Source organism: Rasamsonia emersonii (assembly GCF_000968595.1).
Source record: "Rasamsonia emersonii CBS 393.64 chromosome Unknown ctg1118621760436, whole genome shotgun sequence".
Lineage (NCBI taxonomy): Eukaryota > Fungi > Ascomycota > Eurotiomycetes > Eurotiales > Trichocomaceae > Rasamsonia > Rasamsonia emersonii.
In genome coordinates, this window is record NW_013563000.1 from 17,864 (window position 1) to 45,759 (window position 27,896).

Below are 27,896 nucleotides of genomic sequence, written 5' to 3' on the forward strand. Positions count from 1 at the left end.
GTAGTGTTTTAATTCGAATTTAAGAATCCACATGGTTTATTAACTTAAAGTAGAAAATCATCAAGGACAGAATGGGGGCAAGGGCGCCGAAGACTCAGAGCCCGGAAAGAACTGAGAGCTGAAGCTTTGCTCGCTATTCGAAAGTCAACATAGATCTCCCAGATCGCAGGTCCTGCGCGAATAGACAAAGCCATTTCACATTGATTTCAGAGGATTTCAAACATATTTCAGACATTGAAGAAATTCACCGGAAAGGGCTGCTCTGACTGCCAGAGACCGAAACCTCCTCAAAATCCATCTGCCACTTATCAATCTCTGCAAATTTTCTTGCCTGTTGTTCCAACTCTTCACTAAATATTCTGTTTCCAGGTTTCCACGCTGGAGAGTATGAGTCTGAATCAAGTTCTTCAGAAGGTGGTGGCGACGATAACGACGAAGAATCGTCGGAGAGATAATTCTCTTCGTCTGCCATGTCAGCATCGCGACGGGAGTATGTGACTCGATTCCTTGGCTGCGAAAAATATGGCTTTTCAGAGACCACTGTAACAGTAGACTTCAACGCATTTGTGCCGTTCTCAGTGTCGCCGCCACCTTCTTTACGAGCGTTGTTGTTAACACGTTTCGATTTCACTCTTGCATTAACAGATCTCGCCTCATATAAACCTCGCCCACGTGTCTTCCTTGCTCTCCTTGAAGTCAGCTCATCTTCGCCGGAGCTGCCATCTTCGCTGCTGTCGTGCTCCTCATCATGATCCTCCCTCCACCGCTGCGAACGAAGGCGGCGACGAGGAAGAAACCTCTCCTGAAGAGTTGCCGTCGACAATTTTGGAAGCGCGTTTAACTTCCTGTCTTCCTCCGAGGCAGTGTTGGCCCCGTCAACACGTTTCCGAAGAAGCTCTGGGCTCGAAACTCGCTGTGTAGGGCTTCCAGGACTGCTACTCAAAGGCGCTGCCATAGTCAGACTCGGTGATTGTAGCGAGGCTGTAGCTAAGGGTGACCGTGGCACGGGAGCATCGGCCTGAGCGCTTGAGTAAGAAGAACGTCTTTGCAACACATCAGCTGGTGACGGTTCATCATCGTGCATTTCCATGGACTTCCGCTTCCGTTTCCGTGAGTCCTTTGACGACGGCGGCGATGACAAAGGAGCGGAAGGCGACGCTATCAAGGAATTGGGCGCTAGTGATTTGGGTCTGGAGATGTTGAGCGGCGTCGATTCGTCTTCAGGGCTCAAACCACCAAGGAAATCGTCGTCATCAAGGTCAGAGGACCCGTCGGCCTGCATCATTTGGAGAATACTAGGCTGTCTAGGCCTTCGTCTGAAATTGCTCAATATTGAACTCTCGAATGCGGGTGTACCAACAACGCGAGAGCTGGTATCTCCTTTCCGTCCTGCAAGTGACAGGGTGGACGAATAGCCACGAGCCCTTGTCGGCGGCCTGCTTCCTGTTCCAGTACGTTCCGGAGGCGAAGATTCAATGGCAAATTCATAGGGGTTTGCTGTAGGCGTCCGATTTGTTTTAGGGGTTGATTCATGCCCATTCTGAGTATCAAGATGCCCGCTGGTCATTGCGTCGCGACTTGCAGGGACTGGCTGGTTAGATTCTCCTGAGATAGCCTTCGCAAGTCCATGGCTATCGCCATTATTTTCGGAGCCGTTGCTGCTAGGTAGCGCATCTTTCCTGGTGGATTTCGCAGGGCGAGCAGAAGAAGCCTGGCTCTGAGGCGCTAGACGATTGCGACGTGCAGGAGGTCGAGGCATCTAAAAAGCGATTTTGGCGATTTTCAAAGGTAGAAATAAAGAAAAGATGAGATGTAATTCTTGTATGCTCTGGAGCTGCGTTGGTTTCTAGAGCTACTTAGTTGTTCGATCTTTGACCGGCTATCAACTTGGTCTTGATGAGGACTGAACTGATGATACGCGTTTGTTTTGAAGCCCGACGCGTCGTGGTTGGCTCGTGCGCGACTACTTACCTGCCTACCCAGGTAGGTCGATGGTATTAGTAGGTTCACCCGATGTCGGTGCGCTTCAACTCCATACAGGAAGTACATTCATTAGACGACCTCTGCTTCACGACAGCAATTTATGAAGGGTAGAGGTATCCACTTCTTCTGCCATGCACGTAACAGAATATTATTCGATTTCATTCCGCATACTGGGCCTCACGAAATGGGCGGGATAGAATAACGAAACCCCGATGGTCAGTGAAAATGGAAAACTTCAATGTCATATGAACGAGTCTTTGGCTGCCAGCAAGCCATTCTCAAATAAGCTACGGATTGAAAGTTACAGAAGCAGCCAGAGACCGATACGGCATGCAAGACATGTAAGACAACAATTTCCTGTAAAGAAGTTTCTTCCGGCCTGGGTCATATTCAAAACGTGTCAACAAAAACTGTAACATAGTTGCACAACCATGGTATCTCAAGAAGAACGAACACTGAAGAATCACAAAACATCGACATAGATAGTAGTTTAAGACACATTAGGGAACTCATTCAAGCGTAAGAGATGCTCTTCACATCAGAACCCATTCAGTACCCCGTTTGATAAATTTATCTAGCAGCATGCCAAGATCATTTAAGGCGAAGCGACAAACATAGAAACCAAAAAACTCCGCCGCATGCCGAGTACTAAGCTCCAAACCAACGTGAGTGGGAGAGGAATGCTTAAGACCCGGATCTTCCACTTGTCGAGCAATTTGGTCTAACGGTGTTAGCACACTCGGCGATAAAATGACTTAAAAAAAAACTCACCAAGAACCTGGACCGCATCAAATAATCTTGCTAAGGCACCCATATAATTTGCATTAGGCCCAGTGAACTGAAGTTGTGTCACATTGCGTTTAGCGACACGGCTGCTCGGTGTTGCTGTCATCGGCAACGAATTCATTGTCAAGTTATCCTTTCCATTTTCTCTGGCACCTGACGGTGGCGCGTTCGAGTGAGCCGCTGCAGAACTTTTGGACCTCAGTTTCCGCCAGGAACTCAGGTACGATTTGCCAGTCCCATTCGACGTCTTCAGCGATGAACTCTCGGTTGTCGACGTAGCATCTTCTGAGGTGGATGCAGACTTGAAAAGTGACAGAGAGCCTTGAACCCCCACCTCACTACCCAGCTTCTTTGCCAAAGAGCTCTGCACTTGATCAAGAATGTTCTCGAAAGCCTGCATTTCCTCAAGTACTGCATCAGCATCATAGGTGTCAACCTGGGCAAGTTTAAGTAACGCAGCCGTCAATAAATCACATAATGAGACCTTGTCTTCCACGGCTTTTATTTTGACATTTTTAACACGCCATACGTCTCTTGGCACGAATAACTTCGTTGAAAGATATCCGCCTCGGGGGTGTGCGATTGTCTGATAGAGGCATCTCATAAGCCAGAAAGGACGGAGAAGAAAAGATTCTGGACAAGGCTCCAGCGGTATAGGCGCGTTTGCAGCCGTCGAATTAGGTGAGCCAGGAGTATCGGGTGAATGAATATTACTATCAAATAGATAGAGTCCACCTGTTGGCAAGCCATTTGCTGTAAACGTTGCACCAGTCGGTGTTGGTAGCGTGGGGATGGAACCGCCTGTGATGCCTTTCTGGAAATCCAGATTAGGAAATGTGCTGCTGGATGGTGTGTTCGGTGAGTCGGTTGAGATATCTGGCGTGGACATCGACATGTTTCTTCCCCGCAAGGCTCTCAAACTCGATGAGGAAGTATTTTTCCTTAGATTTCCGGGAGCAGAAGTCACTTTTCCTATCGGCCGTGACGGTGATGGCGCATTGGAGCGTCCCAGATCCTCGCTGTCATGTGTCCTAACTCGTCCAAGACCCGAGCCATACGAATCACCGGCAAAAGAATCGATGGATGCCTTCCTTTCAGACGTCCTTTGCTGGGAAGGTCTTGAGGTAAAATCGTGCGCACTCGATGAATGAATAGGTAGACTAGTTTTGGGCTCATCTTGCGGAAGTGGTGGAGGTGGGCTTGCGACAGGAATCGACGAAGGCTCCGTTGCAGGCGCCTGTGAGCCACTTGGTATACGGTTTGTCTCAATTTTCAACTGTTTCAAGTTCTGTCCCGACAATCTTCGAGCCCTCACCCCGGCACCAGTTGTTGTGTTGAAGCTCGATGAGGGAGTTAATGGCCTGGACTGTGCAGGCTGAGCGGGAGGGCCTGACGAAGGTATTCGAGGAGGAGGGGGTAGCCGTTTGTGTTGCATTTTTGCATCCAAGGCGACCCCTTCCGCCAGCGTCGACAACGAAGTTCCGGCAGTAGTTGTATTGGATGCAACCGAACTTCCCCAAGTCCTTCCTGAGAAGCCACTCGAATCTGATTGCCGAGGCAGTGCCGACTTGGAATGAAGATCAAATTCAAAATCGTCCATAACATAACCTTTCGTCATCTCCTCTAATAACCGTTCTTCCTCCTCGGCCTCTTCGTCGACATAATCCGAGTCCATTCCATCAGTCTGTCCCACAGTCGTCCTTTCTTGGATGTGTCGCTGCTCTCGTCCTCGCGCCATTACTACCTGTGCTTCCCTTTCTGCCTCCCTCACTCTTTGTTTTGCAATCTCAATGTTTCTTCGAGCATTCGACACAACGTCATCTTCGAAAAATCCATCAGATGCATCCATTGCCGGTTCCAAGCCTTCATCATAAGCAGCTTCGACGGCTGCATCTAAAGCGGCATCAAACTCAGCCTCAGTGCCAGTGCTGACACGGCGACCATGCCCCTGGTGTGAATATGTAGACAAGTTGGACTGCACGGAACCAGGTGACGATGCACCGGACTCATCAATGGTATCAAGCCACGATGTTGATTCATTACCAGGCTCCTGTGTGCGTTGCTGAGGTATAGAGTAGAGTGGCTGATGCGCTGTATGGGGAGATAGATGGCTCGAGTCTGACTGCGGGTTCGAAAAATCGGGAGTAAGGGACCGTCGTGGGGAGAGTGGAAGCATATAATCGTCCCCGTCAGCAGGCGCTCTGTTTAAAGAAAGATCTGATCCGCGTTCCCGACCAGTCAAATCTGATAGGGAGCGATCATGAAGTTGATTGGAGCCCGTTTCTGAGGTCGTCGCTCGCGGACCCTCCTCAAAGGCAGAAGGCAGCAATGATTGGCGTCGAGCTGGGAGTTGTGAAGAGGTTGCTTCTGTCGCCTGAAAAGAATTGTCGACAACTCGCCTCGCAGTCGCAGTCTCAATTGCTGCCATATCCCCGTCTTCTCCTTCCATTGGCTGGAAAGTACCATGTGAAAGGGAGTCATCACTGACGGGTCTTTCAGGAAGGGCCTTCTCATGATGTTGCTGAGACGGAATACCGAGGCGCTGGAGTTCCTTGATCCGAGCCATATAAGTGTTGCGCTGCGAAATGTCATGTCAGATAACACGGATCTACCAATGCAAGCAGCATGACAAATCTTACAATTTCTTTGAGCTTGATCTTCTCATCATCGCCTCCACTACTCCGCAACATTACCATCTGTAATAAATCACAAGCGTCACTATAGGCTTCGATCGCTCCCTCGAAGTTCGCGGCGTTGTCCAGCAATACAGCAGTGTTAGCCTTTTGTAACGCCTTCGACAGCATTGCTTTCTGGGACTGGCCACGTTGCCGACGTCCGCGTGAAGACGCCGAGCGGGCTTCAACAATGTCGTCGGTGGCATTTGACGCTTGTTCTGAAAAAATGAACTGTGATGAGTCTTCCATTTTGTCGGTTCGAAAAGGTTGCCCTGTAATTGTCTTTGAGCTGATACCAGGTTGAGAGACGTCTGATTCAGTATCCAGTTTACCGAACACGCTTGGCAAACCGTGAGCGTCCTCTCGCCGATTTACGGAGTTCGAAGGCGCAGATATATACGGTGTGGTCACGGAAGACGTTTCAAAGACAGATGAAGCAGTCGCTGGATGAGCGTCAGAAGTTGCACGCAATGGTGAGGGACTCGTTGTCGATTCCGACTCCGCAGTAAGTGTTTCGAGAAGGTCTGTTGATGAACGGACAGCAAGCCGTTCAGAAGATTTCCAGGAGAAATTAAAAGACGTGTTCGGATTGCCCTCGATCCGTGAAGTTTGTGGGTGATTGACGATGTTCCCAACAGGACTCAAAGATCCATTGGGTAAGGAAGGACCTCCCAAACTCGTCTGGCTCGCCAGATCGTCACAATGGTGATCTCCAGACTGCGGTGAGGACAAGCTAGAAACTGTCGACTGCGACCAGCGGTTTATAGAACGGAGACCTTCGCTGATGCTGTTCACGCTGCTTGAACGGTCGTGTATCGTACTCGAAGTGGAGCTCACTGCGACGTCTAAAGCTGTGGGAGATGATACGTCGACTCCGCCAGCAGAGTCCACAGAGCCAGTTGCAACAACTTTGGGGGAACTCCGAAAACCAGTACCAGACGAATGCGATGTAGCTTGCTGGACAGTGGCCACAGATGAGGAGACTGAATTAGATCTTGCTGGTCTCTGAAGATGAGAATAACTGGACGTTGCGGTCGTGTAATGTAGCATCTCTGGGACTAAACCGAGCCAGCGCGCGAGTTGGACTGGCTGGTAGAATTCGCCAGTAGAGGGGACGGCGTTAGGACTGGCCGTCCTGGACTACCTCTGCCAAGCATAAACTCCAATTCTCGACAAAGGCGTTCGGGAATATAGTAGCAGTGGAAAGACGAGGAACGAAGCAATGGAACGTCGAACTAAAAGTGGCGATTGTGATGGCCAAAGAAACGGCAAGGATCTCGAGAATTCAATGACCGGCCAAAATTTGAATATATTAGGCGTAAGTCGTTCAACTGGTGAGACAAGTAGAAGAAGAGTTCGCGAAATGCTCTAATTGGCCTTATCGTCCGTCATTATCCGACAGTCATGATAAGGCGCATCATAGCTGATATCGCGTCGAAGTCTGTTTCGGATGTCTACCCCACGAGAGACTAGCAAAGACACATTGGCAGTCTAGTAATGCATCTCAGGCGACAATCATATCAGTGAGACAAATGCCAATCCACAAGCAAAGGGGTGGATGTTCGGAGGCAACAGCGTGGTTCGTGCGATCCAATACGGATGCCCGTAAAAGGCACGCCCTGAGAAGAATTGGGAGGACCGGAGAGCAAGCGTTTGGCCGTGGGACGACGTACACTGCGAACGGGAGGCCGTCTAGGGAAATAAACCGTGACTGGGAATGCGACTTCGTCGTGGCTTAGATCTTTCTGATCTTGAGGACTCCGGCTCTCGGGGAAACCGGGTATAAGGAGCTGCGCGGCGCTGTCAACCCCTTGGACGATGCGGAGGGCGAGTTCGATGAAGAAAAGCAGAAGAGCCCTGACCTGGCTGGATAAAAGCGGTGGTAATTATGAGCACCATAAAACAGTTAGCGACGATAGAGAGGGGCTCGCAAGTAAGAATGCTGGCGCAGGACGTCTGGAAGAATCGCTGGTGGAGAGAAAGGGGGAGGCGATCGAGAAGACTCTCGACCCAGCAGCCTCCGACCCCGACACCACCCAGATCGGGTACGGTAAAGCGTCCGCGCCGTCGTTGCGCGGCTCAATCTGGTTTTGGCCCGTCCGCGCGGTTTGCTGCACGGGGCGTGCGGAGCAAGTTACTCCGTATGCAGGGCGAACAATCAATTGGAAAGGAAGACATGTGGGAAACTGGCGACAGAAACTTCGGCTGATGACTCGCCCTCGAAAGACATGCCGTGAGCATGCTTGTGTTTTGAGCATTGCCTGCTGTTGTTCTTCTTCACTTCAACGAACTTAGGTACCTTATCCTCCTTTTCAGGGGGGCCTCCACTCCCCGCAGCGAACCATGGACGCAAAAGGGCCCGTGCCGCCTAGTTCCCATGCACGACAACTGAGTGAGCTTCAGGACTCGCTAATTCCGCTACCTGCCAAGGAGTTTTCAGATCACACAGTGGGAAATCGAGTTCCGCTCTGTCATCGTGAGCCTTTTTTTGAAGGAATGGCTTCGAACACTGCTGTAGAGGCTTGTTTAAATCAGAACCAGCCATTAGCTTGGCTGCGAATCATGGCATGGTTACTCCATACCGTTTAGCTACCTAAGGCTCCTAATCTACCGTGCAGCTAAGTAAGGAGTGAACCGAGGACTGCAACACAGCGCGCGGGCGACCAGTAGGCGGTGGCAGAACTGCCCCTGCCCCCGTCCCCTCCATCCGCTCTCAACCCATTTCGTCATCACCCTGTACCGACAGCTGCCATTGTGATGACCTGTCCCACGAAAGTAAAGCATCGGTACTCTTCCAGTTGACTGGCGAAACTGTATGGATTAGCCCGGTCGAAGACTTGCACATCCCATTCATCAACTTTCCACATCGCCGTTAGTATCTACTTTTGCACATAATGTTTCACCCAGCGATGGCATCTCGCAAAGGAGGAATCCGCATTGCAATTGATGCATGTGGCTGTCCCAGTCGTTCCTGGTCTGTTCGAGGTCTCCGTCTCCGTCTGTCATCTGGGCTGAGTCCTCCAAAGCTTGATGTGCTGACGTCTTGTTCAGCGCGGCGGCACATTCACAGACTGTGTCGGAAATCCAGGAACAGAGAAGCCACAGGATGATATAGCCATCAAACTTCTTTCTGAAGACCCAGGTAACTATGATGACGCTCCACTTGAGGGCATTTGGCGACTGCTTTCAAAGTTCACCGGGCGAGAGGTTCCACGCGGAGAACCTCTAGACACATCTCAAATTGAGAGCATTCGAATGGGCACCACCTTGCTGCCAATGCCCTTCTAGAACGAAAAGGAGAGAGGATTGCTTTCGTGGTGACAAAAGGATTCAAAGATTGTCTCGAAATTGGTAACCAATCGCGCCCAAAAATCTTTGACCTCGCGATTAGGCGCCCAGATGTTTTATACCAGAGAGTTATCGAGATAGATGAACGCGTCACTTTGGAAGACTCGCCAAAGACCCAACTAGGCAGATAACGAAGACACCTCCACGAGAGAGACACCTTCAGATGCAGAAGTTGTCCGTGATCTGTCATCTGAAGCGCTGCGAATATTGCGCCGGCCTACCGAGAGCCGAGTGCGGTCGCAGTTGCAAGAATGGGCATCCGCTGTATTGCTGTCTGCCTCATGCATAGCTACACCTTCCCTGATCATGAACCCCTAGTGGGAGAGATAGCTCGCGAAATCGGCTTTGACCATGTCAGCCTCAGTCATGAGCTTATGCCAATGATCAAACTTGTTCCAAGAGCAACATCTGCTTGCGCCGATGCATACCTTACTTCCACCATTAAAAAGTACATAGCAGGGTTTCAAACTGGATTCGAAGGCGAGTTAGGAGCTGAATCTGTTCAGAGAGGGGACAGTAAAAAGGGGCGCGATGTGAATTCATGTAATCCGATGGCGGGCTTGTCGATGTCTGTCAGTTTTCTGGCCTGAAAGCTATTCTTTCAAGTCCTGCAGGAGGCGTCGTCGGATATGCGCTCACATCCTATGATCCTGAAACTAAAATACCTGTTATTTGCTTTGGTATGGGCGGTACGAGCACTGATGTTAGTCGCTATGGTGAGGGACGATATGAGCACGTTTTCGAGACACAACTGCCGGTGTTACCATCTAATCACCTCAGTTGGACATCAATACAGTAGCTGCAGGAGGCGGTTCCAGGCTGTTCTTTCGCAATGGGCTTTTTGTCGTCGGTCCAGAATCTTCAGGTGCACATCCCGGTCCGGCATGTTATCGCAAAGGTGGTCCCCTTACTATAACGGATGCCAACCTTTCCTAGGTAGACTTCTTTCTGACTTCTTCCCAAAGATCTTTGGGGAAAAAATGAGAATGAAGGGTTGGACGAACAAGCAACCAGCAAGCAATTCGAAGACCTGACCAGGCAGATCAATAACGAGATCTCTAAGGGAAAAAAAGAGAAATAGATGATACCAGATGAGGTCGCATATGGCTTCATCAAAATCGCCAATGAGACAATGACGAGACCAATCCGTTCTCTCACGGAGGCCAAAGGTCATGACACGTCTAAACACAGGCTTGCTACATTCGGAGGTTGGGGCGGCCAGCACGCAGTAGCCATCGCTGAGAGTTTGGGTATTCGCCAGATTCTTGTCCATCGATACTCTTCCGTTCTTTCTGCATATGGAATGGCTTTGGCCGATGTTGTTGATGAAAGTCAGGAGCCTGAATTGAAGGTTTGGTTTGAAGGCAATGTCCAGCAAGAACTGAAATCGAAAATAAGTGAGCTCAAGGAGATGTCTGCAAGAAAACTTCGGGCTCAAGGTTTCGACGACAAATCAATTGTATTTGAAGAGTATTTAAATATGAGATACAGGGGAACAGAATCCGCCCTTATGGTTATAAAACCCACTCCTGAAGAGGCTCGCGATACTTACAACGGTGATGACTGGGCTTTCGGGAAAGCGTTCGTCAAACAACACGAACGTGAATTCGGGTTTACTCTTCCTGACAGGGATATTATAGTTGACGATTTGCGTGTGCGAGGAATTGGCAGAAGCTTTGAAGGATTGAGAAAAACAGTGGACCAACAGCTGAGAGAGGCAAAGCCAAGAGATGTCTCCAGCAACAAGCTATATCGGACATCAGAGGTTTGTTTCGAATGCAGCCGCCGAAACACGCCTATTTATAGGTTGGGTGATCTTTAAGGCAATGACCGTGTGAAGGGTCCCGCAATCCTGGCTGACGACACTCAAACTCTAGTCGTGACGCCAGGAGCCTCTGCCCTCGTTACAGAAACTCACGTCGTGATAAATGTCGGCGATGCCGAAATCCAGAACGTAAAGGCAGATACCGGCGAAGTAGACCCCATTATGCTCAGCATATTCGCTCACCGTTTCATGGCAATTGCGGAACAAATGGGGAGCGCATTGCAAAAGACAAGTGGCAGCACAAATGTCAAGGAACGGCTCGATTACTCGTGCGCTCTTTTCGATCCCGACCGACGGTGGACTGGTCGCAAACGCTCCGCATCTTCCAGTCCATTTGGGAAGCATGTCAACTTGTGTACGGACTCACGAGCTCGTATATGGAAAGGCAAACTGAAACCTGGCAACGTAATCGTTTCCAGTCGTCCAGAATTTGGAGGAACCCACCTTCCTGATATTACTGTTATAACTCCGGCCTTTAGCAAAGGCGCAATAATCTTTTACGTGGCTTCTCGCTCCCATCACCGTAAGTCAAGCAGTTCAATAATATAGACACCCTTGCTGATATCTATAAGCCGAAATTGGAGGTATACTTCCAGGCAGCATGCCTCCGCACTCTTAAAGAGCTTTTCCAGGAAGGCGCTGCGATCAAATCTGAGAACTAGTCTCCGAGAGAGAGTTCAACGAGAAATGCATCACAGAATTGCTATACCACGAACCGGCCAAATACCCTGGTTGTAGTAGAACAAGGTGTCTGGCAGACAATTTAAACGACCTGAAAGCACAGATCGCAGCCAACCAAAAGGCTATAAATCTTATATCTTCGTTAATCGAGGAATATGGACAAAATGTGGTGCAATTCTATATGCTGAAAATCCAGCAAAACGCTGAGTCAAGTGTGGGGAATCTCCTAAAGAACGTCAGCAAAAGATTCGCCGGTCAAGGTCTGAGTGCCGTCGATTTTATGGATGACAGCAGCCCCATTAAGCTTACGATATTAATCGATGGCGAAAATGGTGAAGCAGTTTTTGATTTCACTGGCACCGGGCCTGAAGTCTATGGTGAGCTTCTTTCAAAAACTAGTCCAATTATCAAACTAACATATATCCAAGAAAACATCAATGCCCCGGAGGCTGTTACCTACTCAGCGATAATCTACTGCTTGAGATGTTTGATATCTCTAAATCAGGGATGCTTAAAGCCAGTAGATGTCCGAATTCCGAAAAATTCCTTTCCATTACCATCTGACAGAGCAGCTGTCGTCGACGGTAACGTGCTTACGGTGAGTTCATTGTTCCATTAGGCGAAAACAGTATTGCAGTTGGAGAGACTAATGCACATGGAAATCGCAGAGTCAGCGGGTAATTGATATCATCCTTGAATGCTTCCGAACTTGTGCTGCTTCTCGAGACGACACAAACAATTTAACTTTTGGCATTGGCGGGAATATTTCTGGCGAGGCAGAAACCAGAGGTTTCGGCTACTATGAAACGATCGCCGGGGGTAGCGATGCTGGCCCAAAATGGCAGGGAACATCTGGAGTACATACGCACATGACCAACGCTCGGATTCCCGACGCTGAGGTTTTTGAACGCCGATATCCAGTTTTGCTTCGAGAATTTAGCATAAGGAAAGGATCGGGAGGTAACGGCCAACACCGTGGCGGAGACGGTGTCATCAGGGATATAGAGTTTCAAATCCCAGTACAAGTTTCCATTCTTTCGGAACGCAGGGTGTATCGACCATATGGTCTCGAATGCGGCGAAGATGCCCAATGTGGACAAAATTTCTGGATACGAAAAATCCCAAAGAAGGAGGGCGATGGAAATGGCTGGGAAGAGCGCTGTATTAATTTAGGGGGCAAAAATACCGTTAGTATGCGGCCAGGAGAACGCATCATAGTGATGACACCTGGAGGTGGTGGATGGGGTGCTGTCGGAGAACAAAATAAAGCTCGAAAAGAGCTAGACGCTCGCCATGCCTGGCGAGGGGGGTCTTTGGCAAGCCGCATATCGACATAGGAGACCAGCATGTGAGTGTGGTTTACTCAAGGCGGCGAAAGATGTCCATAAATAATGAATGAGCCTTTAAATGCAATTTCATTGCCATATACGCCTCTCAGAACTGGGTTAAAGGAGATGTGAGGAAGAATGTGCGCCCCCTCACAAAAAATTGAAAAGGAAACGATTGTTCCTTGATGAGGTTATACTATGTATGCTATACCCTGAGGTCGAGGTCGGTGATATATCGCTGTCAGATTGAGTCTCACGGTCAGTAAAATACGTAGCAGTTTCAGTACTAAATTTTATGACGTAGATTATTATCTTCCCGGGAGTTTCATAACATTATTTTCTCCTTCTTGCCTTGTTTTTTTTATTTGCCTCTATCCCAGGCACTCGCATTCCGGCCTATGTATGTGTATACATATACCTAGAGTCCTAGATACCAAGTGCATAACCTCGGGGCCTGGAAGACATGACGATGGTACTCGACTTGACAACATTGGACAAGTGACCAACGCGCCTTCCGGCCCAAGTATCTACTCTAGGTACCCAGGTAAATCAGATTGTGTACCTGTCAGGCGAAAGATAATAGCCATCGCCATTGGTAGATTGGAAGTCTCTCTTTCAGAGATCCTTCCCAATTCATCTAATAACGACTCTGCTAAACCACGTTTCCCGCCGAAGATCTCCGCAAGGCTCACGACCCCTGTTTTGGACCATGAAACGAGAAGTACCAGCTCAAATCACGTTGCCTGCAGGGGTTGTCCTTTTCCTCTCGTTGAAGATGGAACATTCAGGTCGCAATTTTCAAACGCCTTGGATCTCAACTTTCCCCCTCATCTTCCTCACTCGTAGCCTCAATATTCTTTTTCCCAATGGTCGAACCAGTATTTTTGGCATCCCCAGCTCCAATTTCCTTCTTGTCATGTTCACTATTGACCTCGACATAACTAGGTCGAGGAACGGACTCTCCTTTCTGTAAGAGGACTTCCTCGATTTCAGGTAAATGGCGGATAAGGGAACTGAATTGATCCATGGGCAGCGAAATCCCCTAGATAAATATTAGTAGAAAGTCTCTACGAACGCGGAACTAGGTGATTGTGAAGCAGAAGAAGCTACACATTGAAGATCCACCCGCAACACCCTACCTTCTTCCCCGGAAGCTCCTGGCCATCTTTTTCATAGTATTCTCTGATGTTGACCATGGTCTTTCCTCTGAACGTGGAGATCGTGACGCGGCGAAGGTTAGATATCTCCCAGTACACATCTCCATTGGAATCAACCTTCCTGGATGATGAGGAGCCGGGCTTATTTCCCGTCCTAGCTCGTTTTAAACGCCCCTGATCTTCACCTTCGCTGACGACAAAACCACCATCTGAATCATAATCGTTGGCTGCAGAAGAGCGTTTTTTAGATTTTGACGCCATCCTATGGTAAAAATTGATCCAATTTTCACGGTAGGGGCGCTTTCAATGATGACGCAAGAATTGATCCCAGTTAAGTGAGCTCCACCAGAATGAAAAGCAAGTCCTGCTCCAACTGTATTGGTCTTATTAGATGGACTTGAGAACTTTGGAAATCAAGATAAACCTGGTTAGTTGTTGCGAGTGGAGGTGGAGTTCTCCGTAGAGCATAAATTCAAAACGAAGGGGAAATACGCACACGCGATCCGCGAACGCGTCACTTCGCACGTGCTTACATCACTGCGTTGGGAACCAGGCGGTCGCCGGGCCAATTTCACATGCCAACTTTTCCAGGTCTCCAGTCACACCAGATGAGGTGGGATGTCGATCTAAAGATGTTGACGGAGACGCCTATCTCTCTTACTTTTACCATACACGTACGTACAGTACATATGTTCTAGGCCAATATACAGACGGGTGTTCAAAGAGACCATATAATACTGGTACCTGAATATGTGCAAATTATATCGATCGTCGGGCTTGCTGTCTTTGTAGAGGCATATATAATACAGATTGACGTGCTGATTGACCGATTGGATTAATGACTGTGACCTCGAGATTTCAGAGAATGGCCGCTCTGAGAGCCTGTAACACAAGGGCAAATATAAATCCCCGACTAATTTCCTCGATCTGAAGACAGTCGAAAACCTTTCCAAGCGCCTCACCAGTTGCAGCAGCCCCCATTATACTCATCAGAGCCTGGGGCATTCCTCTTTGGATAAGCAGCTTCCGGGCATTAGCCCTCAGTCTCTCCTTCTCATCACTGCTCAGGGGAGGAGGCCACCGGCTCATCTCTTCTTGGGTGGGGAGGGAGTTTTCTCGAAGCTTTGTAATATAAGCTGCCAACGCCTCGTCTGATGTCTGAGCATCAATCATCGACTCCTGTAGCAAGGTACGGATCGCTTCAAGATTGGGATTCCCCGGCCGCAAAATATATGATTTTGCCGCGTTCAGAAGAGTCTTTCGGATATTCCAAGCAGAAGACAAGGTATACAGTTCATTGATGACAGCAAAGATCAGCTCAACCGCAATTCGAGTCTCATCCTCAGTGATCGGGCTGCCACAATTCTCTCGGCGGGTTGTTTTGGGAGACGCTGATCTCGCCTCCGGCCGCGAAGGAGAACCGGGATGCACAGGTTCGGGCTGCCTTTGGGTATGGTCGTCATTTGGACAAGGTGTTGTGTTTTGATCCGCACTTTCTTCTGTAACAGAACCTTGATGAGGGGGAAGACCTGAATCCCGCAGATCTACCTCTCTACTACCGGTTGACAGGCCCGTACCACGTGCATTTGATGCAGGCATCACTCGAGGTTCTATTTGGGCTGATGAAGGGGTTAACAAAATATCATGAGGAGCACCGCCTTCTCCTTTACCTGGCTGTTCCGGGATTTTGGTGGCCTCTTTCATTTGGCTGTCCAAATCCAATGACGCAGAACGTCCTGAATCTTTGCGTTCCTTGTGCTGTCGGTTATCCATAGCCGTTAAACTGCTTGCACTCGTTCTTTTCATTGATTGGGGAGCCTTCGCTTGCCCTGTGGTCATGTCATGGGCCTTTTTGGTTGTACCCACACTTCCAAATACCCCCGTCACTCCTTCCAAGACAGCTTTACCACCTCCGGCTACACCTTTTGGAGCATTGGATAAGACCTCTAAAACGCCTTTTCCCATGTTCTCAAATGTGCTCTGGCGAGGAAAGGAGAACCCAGGTTTGGCAGATACCGACGAAGAAGTTATGCTCAGATCCCTGTCTTTTTCAAGAAAGCGTCTCATACGCTCGAATTCTGCAAGACGCTCATGCCGAAGTGCATCGCGAAGGTAGCTTTCAAGGTTCCGTGCCAATGCTTGTTTCGTCTGTCCTTTCCATGTTGGCAAAGTAGGATGCTTTTCTGAGAAAGAATAGATACCATTCATTCTTGAAATTGCCGCTAGCCCTTCGTGCAGAAATTCGAAGTCCGCATATTTCCTGAAAATTATCCAACCTGGTTGACGTGATGAGGCAGGTTCGATCTGCAATGAGTAATAGTTTGAAGGCTTTGACCGAATAACCGCCTTGTCCCCAGGTTCAGAGCCATCATCTATCAATACCGAAGCACCATAGAGAGTTGGAGGCGATGCGGGCTCCGATCCCAGCATAGCAGTGTGTGGAGGAGGTAATGTTCCTGGTGCCTGACATGACAGCTGCTGAACATAATCGGTTTTTTTTACCTCTGTGGAACTTCGCTGGTCGCCTCGCGACTCTAAATTCTCGTGAAATTGTAAATTTTGGGTTCTTTCTTCACTATCTTCTTCGGGTTTTTCACCTTCCGACGAGGTCGGGGTCGTCATTCCTTCCGTAGTCGTACTGGAAACAGAGCTCCCATTCGCAGCACGGTTTCCAGTATCCATCATCTGAGGCACCCTCTGCAACACCTCTTCACCAGACATCGCCCCTTTCAGATGCGTTGGTTCCGCTTTTGAGGACTTCAGTCCATTCCCTTCCTGAGACGGTAGGCTTTCAGAGCTGTTCTCAGGGCGTATCCCAGAGGGAGGGTTCCCAGAACAGGTATGTGATGAGGCACCAAGGTTATCAGAAGACGGATCAATGACAGACTCGTCCTTACGAGTATGTTCAAGACCAGCATCAATTGCGTTCATTATCTCCGGTTCACCTTCTTGAAGTAGATATATGATCCAATTGTTGATGAAGTCGGGCTGTGAACAGCTCTTTATAACCGATTCCAAGACAAGGCCCGCAAAAATCTCCCGAAGAAAATTCCTGACCACCTCACACTCGTACGCTGTGCGGTCAAGGAATTTAGAAAGAATGTCGTCTGCCACCATCTTAAGCTTCTTCTGTTGTTGCTCGACAGCCAAGACATTTGCTAGGCTACTCTCGGGGAATTGTGCTAGATATTTCCTCACAGCTTCTTCGGGTGTTGACGAATCAGAGTTCGTAGCCTGCAACGCCAAAGACAGTTCATTCAGAAATACAATGATCATCGAAGAGGAATTCGTGACGAATTGAAGGAAGGTATCTGCAGGCCGTTTGCGGGTGAGATGTGAGGACAAGGAGGTGATGAAGTTAACTAATATCTTCCGACAAGAGAGAGGGAAGGTCTCTTCTAACGGCAAGATCGGTGCATACCAGTAACTATATATTTTGGTGAGTTCCTATGCGCGGATGAAAGGGTGGATTCTTACGTCACGTAGTCCTTGATGATTGCATCGGTCAACGCAGTAAGAGCAGCCGCTGTGGCAGGACCAAAGCTAGAAAAAGAGAGTTCAGTATCATGCATCGATTCCGCCTTGGTGACAACAGATCTTTGGCCATGGGCTCCGTCTTCAGTAGTTCTCTGCGACTGCCATTCAAGTAGCCTGTTGGCCACCTCTATACCTAGCTCCCGCCTCCTTCTGTGATGACTAGTATCCAATCCACCATTTCGCAAATCATCTTCAGCACCGTCCCAGTGGGCGTGGAGGATAACACCTGCAACTAGGCCGATGAGCAGCAACCCGAGTCTCCCTAAGATGACAAATGTCGCAACAGCTAAAGCAGCAAAAACAGCCAGAAGAGTGTCATTCCCAGCGGTCGACAGAAAATGTAGGATACGCTGCGTGAGTGTAGCTACCTGGGATGACGAGAGTTCGCATGAGGACAAGTTGGAATTGTTGATATCATGCCCTGTCGTGTCATCTCCGGGGGCTCGATTCGTTTGAGGTTTGCCGGACGCGCTACAGACGTCGTCAGAGCTATCCATGACAGCTTCATCTGAAGTTTCTGCAGGACCGACAAAGAAGGTTCGAGCTTTCGTTAACTGCCGACACAATTTTGCCTCGGTACCTTCTTGTAGATCGTAGGTGAGTCTTGGGACGTTTGATGCCGCGTGTCGACCACTCGAATGCACGGATTATATCAGCAATGCAAAGCTTGGAAAAACCTCGAAAAGAAAAAGATGGAATGCGTCAAACGCATAGATATATATATATATACCCAATACAAAGGAGGCTTGTTTGCAACTTTATCAATCCTTCCAGTGGACCCTTTTCTTCGAGCACTCGCCTTCCTCTAGAGTGCTCTCCATGGTCTGCACAAATCACGTGAACAGAATTTAAGCAAGTACCTACTATGTTGCATTAACCATATAACCAGGAAAGCTGTAGACTTGTATATATAACCCCCTTTATTCCCCTGCTTGCTTGAATTGTCCAAGCAGAGTATCTAAAGCATGACGGATGGGTAATTGATCTCCGCTTTCCGAGTGAATCCAGCATTCGGAGAACATGCATTCATGCCAGATGCAAAGGAGAAAGCGGTGTCTAAAAGTTTACCAAGCTCTCATGGCCACTCCGATCCATATCCAGACCTGAATAATCCTCGCATCCTTCGAAACACCTCAATGCTTGATGTATTTTGTATGTGATCCTTGGGCAACCAATATGAGTTGACCGGAATCATCACGCTTTGAAATCGTGACAGTTGTAAAAGCAAGAGTCTTTCCGACCTTACTGGCCCGACTTTCAATCTCGAGCCAGTCTCCGAGTTTCGCTGGCGAAAGATATGAGACATGTATATCCGTGCTGGCGCCAGTAGATTCGAGACCATGTGAAGCAATGGCCATCCCACCTGCCCAGTCAATCACACAGGCAGAGAATGCGCCATGCAAAGTACCTTTAGAGTTCAGATGGCGAGCAGAGACCGTAATCCTGGCACGAACAACACCTTTTTGAGCTTCATATATTTCCACGTCTTCCAGGAGGAATGCATATATCGGGCTATTTGGTCGTATTCTTTCCCAGACCTTTTGAACACTTGATAGTTCAGAGCTCATGATGATTGACACTGGCCACAGGCGCAGTAAACAATGATTTGTGAGAATGGGAAATATATGGACAGGGATACTGTTCAGGGTGTGAGGAAAAAAATTATTATGCCGCAGTGAGGAAGCAACTAACCCAATTTGCATACCCTTATCGTGGCCCACCTGAGGTAGCCAATACTGCGCCCGGAGCTGTTTTTCCACTGCAGGCATGCCGAGCCGGTGAGGATATTAGAGCCCCATAAGGCAGACTCTCATCTGCTCTCCCTCAACGTAGTGACTTTTTCATAAAGCTACCTTCCTACATATCACATAAGCAAGATGAGCAAAACACCTTCATAATATAAAGAATGTTTAGTAAATAATTTAATTGTGTTATTAGTCATGACAACCTATGCAATGATTCTCAACAATAATGAGCATTTTAGTACAGAAGCCACCTATGGTGGAAGAGAAGAATAAAGAGCCAGGAGACATAAAAATGCGTTATTGAAGTATATACCTATATATTTAATAGGTAAAAAACAATGGTGACCACATGCACATTGTATACGAATAATAAGGTTGGTTGAGTAACTCCTATGTTGATGAGTATACAATAGAATTATCTAACTTTGAGATGGGGAAGATTCGCAAAAGGAGATCCCTATATTCTTTTTAATTGTTGTTCTTGCTTGGTTTTGATACCCTCAAAGGATGTCGCCAAGAAGCCCATCGGTGCAAATACCTTTTCTATATCAGATCCAGGTAGGATGTTAGCACCGTCGAAGTGCTAGTTCTCACTTGAACCTGCTCAAAGACAAGCTAGATTCATCCTGCAAATCAGTCCTAATCAGATTATACTAGCAGTTGCCAAGAAGACTGTATAGCAATACCCACCCCTCTATAGATGACTGTTAGTACTTAGGCAGCATGTGCACAATAATCATTAATTCTATTTGGATACAAAGTTCTTTATTCTAGTAGAATAGAGTTCTAGGTAGATGGCTTGGCATTGCTACACTTATCCAGATAACTGCAGTTAGAAAAATCAACAAGTGGCTGTCTTTTTTGTAGCTGTTGCCATTACCTACACTAATTTTGTCTCTGCGTGAATAAGCAGTTTCAGGGACTGGCACTTCATAGTACATTTTCCAAAAAATATATGACTATAAATATTCATGGAAAAAAGTGGTATTTGAAGAGATCTAGTGGTTCTAGGTTCAGTCTGACAATTTATGGACATCTCTGATTGAAGGCCTTTATCCATAACCATTTGTAATGTAATCTCTTTTGATGGAAGCAGCATGTCCATAAGTCATTTTCGTCTTTCTCTTCGCATCCTCGAAAGCATTTGGGAGAGCATGAAATGATTTACATCTTCGTCTGCCCAATATGACAGGTGGCTTGCAATGCTGGCGATCAATGATATGTCAAAGGCTCCCCTAGAAACATCCAATTAGCACCAGAACGCCTAAGTCTATCCGCGTCTTCCCTGGTTGACCCATTCTAGCTGTGATTTCCAGGTGTAATTAAATAATAGCCAAAAATCGAGATAAATGGCAAAAAAAGGTGGCTTACTCTTGTATACTATAGTCCACCCGGCCATTGGAATTCAAAGCCCTAACCTTTGCCTCCTCGACCTTGAGTCTTTTCGCCCGCTCTTCGGCTTCCAGCTGTTCCATGACATTTCCAGACTCTCCTGGTGTATTTTTCTGGCGGTTATGTCTCGATTTCCGAAAACCTTCATAAAGAGTCTCCAATTCTGGATCGATGAGGGTTTGGAAGTCCCCATCAGCTCCTTGTACCTCCTCATTCCAAGGAGTATTGCTATCTTTTTCATTTGAATTCTCAGAGACTGTGCCGCTCTGCGTCTGTTGTGAGCGAGCAGTTGCAGACCCCGAGGCTGCCGGGTCTTCAGAATGTAGTCCCAAACTACGATTCAACAGGCTGCTGGCGACCCCCGATGTGAAGTTTGTCCACAAGGAGCCCACACGAGAACTGATGTTGGAGAGACTCTGTCCTGACGTAGTCCAAATACTCTTTTTCACTGACGGCAATGGCTGCGGTTTAAGAGCAGTCATAGCTGGAGATATCAAAGGTTCGAGACGGTAGCTTACAGGGTCAGACGGATGGAAGATATTGTACAGCTGTTCACACTTAGGTGAAGAGACACTGGGAGGAATTTCGTAATGCTTATGTCTTCCATGGGCATTTCCAGTATTGTTCAGCGACTGCGGAGAACCCGGTAAGGACTCGTTGGTGAAGCTCACTGGGCTCCGTGTTTCGTGCCCGACGAATGATCTGCCGACGATGGTTTTTCCCTTTAACATCTGGAAAAGAGCAATGGGAGATCCTAGACAGAAGAATTCTTGACAGTCAAAGTCAAGAGGGTAAGTGTTAAGTTCCTTTAGCGTTGTTTCAGATTTTCCATCCTTCATAGCAGGACCTGCACGTGGATCATTAACAGAACTGCTCTGTTGGCGGCAGAGAATGTCAAACATAATAGCACTCCCAAGAGAATGACCACAGAGACTGACTGAACCCCGGAATGACGGGTTGCGAGATTTAAAGAGTTTGAAAATTCGGTTGCACTCCTGTTGAACTATGCTCATAATCTGCTCACGATAGGCGCTTTGGTAGAGAAGTACATCCATTGCGAGATCAGAAATGAGATTTCGAACTGCAGGAACACCTTCAAGAGTGATATCGGCCAGGCTTGGATACTGCTCATCTTCGGCGGTAAGGCTATTCGGATCAGCAAGGTCCAGTTCTTTGCGATGTTGTCGTGATCCCTGCCGCGGAAAGTCGAGTAAGTGCCGCCAACATCTAAACTTGGTTAGCAACAGGTTGAATGTTCTCTGAAATATTGTGACTGAAGCGCATGGCTCATAATCATGCTCAATGTACAAGGGTTCCTTACACAGGGAGGACCTGAACACGACAGTTCTTCTTGGCATCAGCATATGGGGAGTTGAGTGCCTGTAGGTCAGGAGAAGCGGCATAAACGCTTTTCATTGTCTTCCTTAAGACATTCACATCATGTACAAAATTGACGCTTTCTAGTCGCAACCCAAGTCGCTGCCCAATTCCATGAGTGACAAGCACCAGATGATCAATCTCCCTTCCTCTTTCCTCATCATCAGCCTCTCTAGAGTCTTCCATTTCCTTTTCTTCCCGTTTTCTGGCCTCCTCTTCAAGAACAGTGGTGTCTCGTGTTTCACTGGTTAATGATGACATCTGCTGTTGCAGTGTTGCCTTCTGCTCGTTCGAAACGGTATGTTCAGCTTCCGGATGTTGGTCATTAAGGGTGGATGACGAAAAAGAGTCCGGTGCAGACCTCCGCTTGAGTCGGTTAAGATCATCGTGGCTATGCTTTGAAAGCGGGTCATCTCGAGACTTCATCTGTCGCGATGACCTTGCCTCGGTGCCTTTCGTTTCCATCCCCTCTCTCGGTCTTCTCTGCTCGCTGTACCCACGAATTACCTTCGTACCACCTACACCACCAAATCTCTGGTAAACCGTACTACTCATGCGAGACATAAAATCATCATAATTTAACCAAGCCGTTGATGAATCCTGATAAGTGACTGTGCAGTTCATGTACGCGCCAAAGAGGCGATAAACTGACGGTTCGCTCATACAAGTGGATGGAATTTCGCTGCCGCCTTGTTCAGTATTAGAGGAGACACCAGTGTCTTTGGTTATCGCTGCATCCGGGACAGAGCTGGAATGACTTGAGATCTTTCCAGTTTCATTGATGGAGGATGTCCCAGGGGTTCGAGACTTTGTTCTCGAGTGTTGATCTTTAACTTTCCATGGTTTCACCTTCAAGTATCCTTCTTCAAGTTGTGTAGCTAGGTTTTCTTCGCATGGTTTAAGTGTTGATCCTTCTTGAAAAAACCAAGTTCCCCGACGCACTTCATATACAGGGCCCAACCAGTATGCAGGACTGAGTTCTCTCCTATCGACATCAACGTCAAACAAGTAGTCCTCGTTAACGGGAACCTTTATTGTTTCATTCAATTCCTCCTTGGTGTTTTCCTTGACTCCGGCGGCATGCTTTGAATCCTCACGCCTCAATAGTTGCTGGAAAGCGGCTTCGATAGACTGGGAGTCTCTGGACGAAAATGGAACAAACTTCTTCGGTGGAGGCAAGGGCTTAGACTCCGTCTTTTCGAGCCCTAGGAACGCAGGCTTGGACTTAGGTGTGTCAACTGCATAGAACCACCTAGGCTGTAGAGGAGGGCAGTCCTCGGGATAACGAAGTAGGCTCAGCCGCTGCCTGTGAGAAATCGTGTGATCCTCTCCTTGTGTTCGCTGTAGAGCGGCATCTCGTCCGGTACCGGGGTCTGCTGCGCCTGGCTGGGGGGTTGTACTCCTGGGGGAAGTCCAAGGAGAAATCGCTCCAAGAAAGGAAGACTTCGTTTCGGCACCCGGCATCGTCCTCCGGTAAAGCCGGGAAAGAAACGGTAGACGAGCCACGTCGTCAAGCCCAATGAACAAGCGACAATAAAAATGGAAGCCTTGAGGAAGAAGTTTTGTTTCAGGCAACTAGATTTGCTTCGGGAGAGATGCTGCTGCCTGGACCTCAAGAACAAAGTGGACGCACAAACTCTAGAAAAGGGACAGTGAGGTCTATAGTATATGAGCAGTTTGGCTAAGCCTGAAGAACTATATTGAATGAATCCAGCTTTTGGTTAATATTCAGCATGCAACAGGTGCTTGTGGTCCATAAACAGACTATTTGAAAGGTGTAGGGGATGTTGGATTCAAGTATATTTCCGTGCGTAACCCAATGAAAATAGCTAAGTAAAAGGACGACTAGATAACTAGGGGTAATTCGATTCCTGGTTGTGCAATAGTATGTGTGGCCAAAATGCTGTACCTCCAAAACTCTTCGAGGTCGTTTCCTGTACGTCAACATCATCCGGCACCGTGGGTCTCCACAGCTAGCGTCATCGTGTTTGCGCCCAGCCTACTGCAACTGCATACGGAGTACAGAAGTGGGGAAGTGAGAAATGGACGACGACGCAACAAGGCTCATGGAGCAAGCACTCGTCTGGTTTTTCAGTCCTGTCGTAAATTAATATTAATTGATCGATCAATCCTCCCTCACTCGTATCCGGCTCTGGTACGCAGGTGCATCTCCCCCCCTTTTTTTTTTGAGTCAAATCTGAGCAGTCAGCCTTCGGGCCCGCATCGTTCTTCGGATTTTTCCATAACAATCCATCGTCCTCCCGCGGGCGCGCAGCGCAGCACAAATACCTTGGACTCAACTAGCAAGCTGACCAACGTCGCATTGTCTATACCAGTAGACCACTCAAACAGAAATCTGCATTGAAAGGAGTGATTTTCCATCGTTATCATTTTTTCTGTTTTTTTTTTTTCGATAACTGGCCCTGCTTTTCCTGGCCCATTGACGCAATTAGAACTCGTTGGTCAAAAGTACCCCGCTCTCATCAGCCGGCCAAGAATTCAAGTCACAGGAAACGCGACCAGCAATTGCAAAATGAACGTTCTGAAACTTCAAAAGTAAGTTCGATTTCCTTCGACATATCCCTGTTTTCAAACCCGGGTTTCGTGCCTATACCTCTTTCTTTGCCCACGTCATGCTTCTGTGCTCAAGTCCATCGGTTACGTAGGAAGTATCCGCAATTCCAACAGAACGAGTTATTCTCTCTCCAGGAAGCCTTCAGAAAGCTAGATGTTGATGACAAGGGCTATCTCGATGAGGCCACTGCAATTAAGGCAACGCAGCAATCGGAACGACAACCATATGACGTCGTGAGACAAGCATTGAAAGAAGTGGAGCTCGACAGTTCCCGCCGGGTCGAATTTGAAGACTACGTTGACGTACGTGCCATGATTTTGTGCAAATCTAGTATGCAATATGGCTGATATGATAAACTACAGCTTATTTCAAGGGTCCGCGGGCTTGCTGATACGCCTGCTAGAGTTCCTGGCGCTTCTGTTCAGGCTGCAACTCCTCTGCCAGGGAACGGTGTAGGCTCATCTCGTCATGTTTCCAAAGGAAGCGTCGGAGGCAAAATCCACGTCCCAGGATCTTCTGCCAATGTAACTCACACAATCAACGAGGATGAAAGGCGTGAATTCACAAGGCACATCAATGCCGTGCTAGCTGGCGACCCCGACATTGGCCATCTCTTGCCATTCCCCACAGACACGTTCGAGATGTTTGATAAATGCAAGGATGGGTTGGTCTTAGCCAAGCTTATTAATGACAGTGTGCCAGATACTATCGATGAACGTGTCTTGAACAAACCTGGCAATAAGATTAAACAGCTAAACGCCTTTCACATGACAGAGAACAACAACATTGTGATAAACTCTGCAAAAGCTATTGGGTGTTCTGTTGTCAACATCGGCAGTGGTGACATTATCGAAGTGCGGGAACACCTGATTCTGGGATTGATCTGGCAGATCATACGTCGCGGTCTCCTAGGAAAAATCGATATCAAGCTTCATCCAGAACTTTACAGGCTCTTGGAGGATGATGAGACGCTTGAACAATTTCTTCGATTGCCCCCAGAGCAGATTCTACTCCGTTGGTTCAATTATCACTTGAAAAATGCCAAATGGGAGAGAAGGTGAGTTTTGATCTATTCAGATAACGGTATCTAGTATGCTCATTGTGTTCTTATTGCAGGGTTACCAATTTCTCGAATGATGTTAAGGATGGAGAGAATTATACTGTCCTCCTTAACCAGTTGGCTCCTGACCTCTGCTCTCGTGCACCTCTTCAGACAAGAGACCTACTTCAACGTGCAGAGCAAGTCCTGACGAATGCGGAAAAGCTCAACTGCCGCAAATTCTTGACTCCTACATCGCTTGTTGCTGGAAATCCGAAACTGAATCTTGCATTCGTCGCCAACCTTTTCAACACTCACCCAGGTCTCGACCCGATTACAGAGGAAGAGAAACTTGAAGTTGAAGACTTTGATGCCGAAGGAGAACGAGAAGCTCGAGTGTTCACTCTTTGGCTGAACTCCTTGGATGTGCAGCCTCCTATCAATTCACTATTTGACGATCTTCGAGACGGAACGATCCTATTGCAGGCTTACGACAAAGTCATTCCCGGCAGTGTAAACTGGAAGCACGTAAACAAGCCACCTGCATCTGGTGGGGAAATGATGCGTTTCAAAGCTGTGGAGAACACGAACTACGCCATCGAGTTGGGGAAGCAAAACCGCTTCTCTCTCGTAGGTATTCAGGGAGCCGACATCACGGATGGACAACGTACTTTGACTCTCGGGTTGGTATGGCAGCTTATGCGAAAAGATATCACGAATACCCTTTCTTCTCTGGCCCGGCGGTTGGGCAAGCATGAAATCACTGATGCAGAAATGATCCGCTGGGCAAATGATATGTCTCGCAAAGGCGGTCGAACCTCTTCAATACGCAGCTTCAAAGACGCCTCTATTGGTACAGGCGTGTTCCTCTTAGACGTCCTCAATGGCATGAAGAGCAATTACGTCGATTACGATCTTGTGACGCCGGGCCTAACCCCTGAAGATGCATATGCAAATGCGAAGTTGAGCATCAGCATCGCTAGAAAGATGGGTGCGACTATCTGGCTAGTGCCTGAGGATATCTGTCAAGTGCGGTCCCGTCTTGTGACAACTTTCATTGGTATGTATATTGGGCATCAAGTCGTTTCTTCGTGGGCCCGAGTCACTGTTTCTAGTGCTTGGAATGCTGACGGCGACTCAGGTTCTCTTATGGCCACGTTTGAGAAGATGTGAAATATAAAATTGGCGTGAGGGCCAGATAGGTATCGATTTCGGCAGATGTTTGGTGAACGTGTTTCATCCGTTTTCGATGACTACTACAGGCAGATTGTAATGCGTGAACAGCGCCTGCTTCTCCCATATGCATCTATATGATTGCTTTTAGTTTCGACTACATCATATTTATTAGATGTATATCTGTTTTTTCAACATTCATGGATGCTGTGAGGGGACAGGTTTCACCTCTTCGTGCTGCGCTGGTAGCATATGCTGAAGAGAGAAAATTCACACATTATAAATCCTGTTGGATTCCATTTATCTCACAGAATTTGCTATGTTGAATATGTGATACAAAGTTTTAAAAAGCTCTTTGTCAGGGTCTAGGTAAGACATAGAACAACCACTCGCCAATGGGTTTTAGAGGTAGTGGTTGAACCAGTGAACAGCCTGTAGAAAAGCTTGTTCTTTTGCAAACCTCAGAACTGGTTTGCTGGGATCTGCACGGACTGCGAAGCCGTGTTCAACACCACTGAAAAGATTGATCTGATAAGGTTGGGCAGTCTTAGTAAGTGTATCCTCGGTCTCATGACGTTTCTCGGCGGGAATATAGCATCGGTTTCTGTTCCGGATTCTTCAGTCAACGCCTATTCGTTTCCACAGGGATATTCAACAAGTTCAAAATCCACTGACCTGCTGCAGAAATTGATAGGGGACCCTGGATAGCAGCCAGCTCTTCAGTGTCGACGAAGCTGGGGTGGGCAACATAGCCGACATCAACTCTCTTCTCTGCTGGCTTCAGAAAACGGACAACATATTTTGCCTATTATGTGGATGAGTATGATTCTTCTCTTATGGCACTGTAGTTTCCACTGGGGACTGGGGGATGACTTATGGAACGACAAATTCAAAACATACTCCAAAACAGTAGCCCACAGCTCCAATTTTTTCACATCCCAGACAGGCCCGCATCTCATTCAAAACCGAATCTACTACTGGATCAACAACCGGAGGAAGATGACCAGTGAGCCAGGCTTTAAAGTCAAACCCAGCAGGCCTGTTCAAAGGGATCGGATCGCCATGAAACAGATCGGGCATGACCACGAAATACCCATTTGCAGCAAATTGGTCAGCAATCAGCTGCGCATTGATGAAGCGATGTCCAATGACATCTGTGAGAATCAGAATTGCACGTTTTGTGGAATGATCCGCAGGATATGAGAGATAGGTCTCAACTATTACTTGACATCAGATGGAGACTCCTTATCAAGATAAACAGAAGGGTGACGGGGG

General features: G+C 47.9%; 8 protein-coding genes across 8 annotated transcripts; 2 read left to right on the forward strand and 6 right to left on the reverse strand.

The window, feature by feature from the left end:
* Window positions 1-244: 244 nt before the first annotated feature.
* Window positions 245-6,494, reverse strand: T310_6681 (uncharacterized protein; the record flags this gene model as incomplete). The annotated part of the gene is made up of 5 exons (XM_013470503.1): window positions 245-1,759; window positions 1,972-2,030; window positions 2,540-2,704; window positions 2,755-5,347; window positions 5,409-6,494. 5 exons carry the CDS (start codon window positions 6,492-6,494, stop codon window positions 245-247), a joined length of 5,418 nt encoding a protein of 1,805 aa, XP_013325957.1.
* A 2,549-nt stretch (window positions 6,495-9,043) lies between these two features.
* On the forward strand, window positions 9,044-12,635 carry T310_6682 (5-oxo-L-prolinase; the record flags this gene model as incomplete). Its single annotated transcript, XM_013470504.1, has 6 exons — window positions 9,044-9,360; window positions 9,399-9,508; window positions 9,884-10,557; window positions 10,633-11,140; window positions 11,280-11,896; window positions 11,967-12,635. The coding sequence occupies 6 exons, from the start codon at window positions 9,044-9,046 to the stop codon at window positions 12,633-12,635; spliced, it is 2,895 nt and encodes a 964-aa protein (XP_013325958.1).
* An 805-nt stretch (window positions 12,636-13,440) lies between these two features.
* Window positions 13,441-13,822, reverse strand: T310_6683 (Uncharacterized protein; the record flags this gene model as incomplete). The annotated part of the gene is made up of 2 exons (XM_013470505.1): window positions 13,441-13,668; window positions 13,766-13,822. The coding sequence occupies 2 exons, from the start codon at window positions 13,820-13,822 to the stop codon at window positions 13,441-13,443; spliced, it is 285 nt and encodes a 94-aa protein (XP_013325959.1).
* An 819-nt stretch (window positions 13,823-14,641) lies between these two features.
* Window positions 14,642-17,817, reverse strand: T310_6684 (PX domain protein; the record flags this gene model as incomplete). Its single annotated transcript, XM_013470506.1, has 3 exons — window positions 14,642-17,017; window positions 17,051-17,210; window positions 17,261-17,817. 3 exons carry the CDS (start codon window positions 17,815-17,817, stop codon window positions 14,642-14,644), a joined length of 3,093 nt encoding a protein of 1,030 aa, XP_013325960.1.
* Window positions 17,818-18,453: 636 nt separating this feature from the next.
* On the reverse strand, window positions 18,454-19,089 carry T310_6685 (Thioesterase family protein; the record flags this gene model as incomplete). Its single annotated transcript, XM_013470507.1, has 2 exons — window positions 18,454-18,899; window positions 19,026-19,089. 2 exons carry the CDS (start codon window positions 19,087-19,089, stop codon window positions 18,454-18,456), a joined length of 510 nt encoding a protein of 169 aa, XP_013325961.1.
* Window positions 19,090-19,851: 762 nt separating this feature from the next.
* On the reverse strand, window positions 19,852-23,298 carry T310_6686 (DDHD domain protein; the record flags this gene model as incomplete). The annotated part of the gene is made up of 5 exons (XM_013470508.1): window positions 19,852-19,917; window positions 19,950-19,987; window positions 20,129-20,241; window positions 20,437-21,684; window positions 21,779-23,298. The coding sequence occupies 5 exons, from the start codon at window positions 23,296-23,298 to the stop codon at window positions 19,852-19,854; spliced, it is 2,985 nt and encodes a 994-aa protein (XP_013325962.1).
* A 1,069-nt stretch (window positions 23,299-24,367) lies between these two features.
* On the forward strand, window positions 24,368-26,621 carry T310_6687 (Actin-bundling protein Sac6; the record flags this gene model as incomplete). The annotated part of the gene is made up of 4 exons (XM_013470509.1): window positions 24,368-24,390; window positions 24,501-24,711; window positions 24,772-25,466; window positions 25,526-26,621. The coding sequence occupies 4 exons, from the start codon at window positions 24,368-24,370 to the stop codon at window positions 26,619-26,621; spliced, it is 2,025 nt and encodes a 674-aa protein (XP_013325963.1).
* A 461-nt stretch (window positions 26,622-27,082) lies between these two features.
* T310_6688 (uncharacterized protein) lies at window positions 27,083-27,836 on the reverse strand (the record flags this gene model as incomplete). The annotated part of the gene is made up of 3 exons (XM_013470510.1): window positions 27,083-27,225; window positions 27,297-27,426; window positions 27,522-27,836. Coding segments are annotated over 3 exons (588 nt in total), but the record flags the coding sequence as incomplete, so codon positions are not given.
* Between the last annotated feature and the right edge of the window lie 60 nt (window positions 27,837-27,896).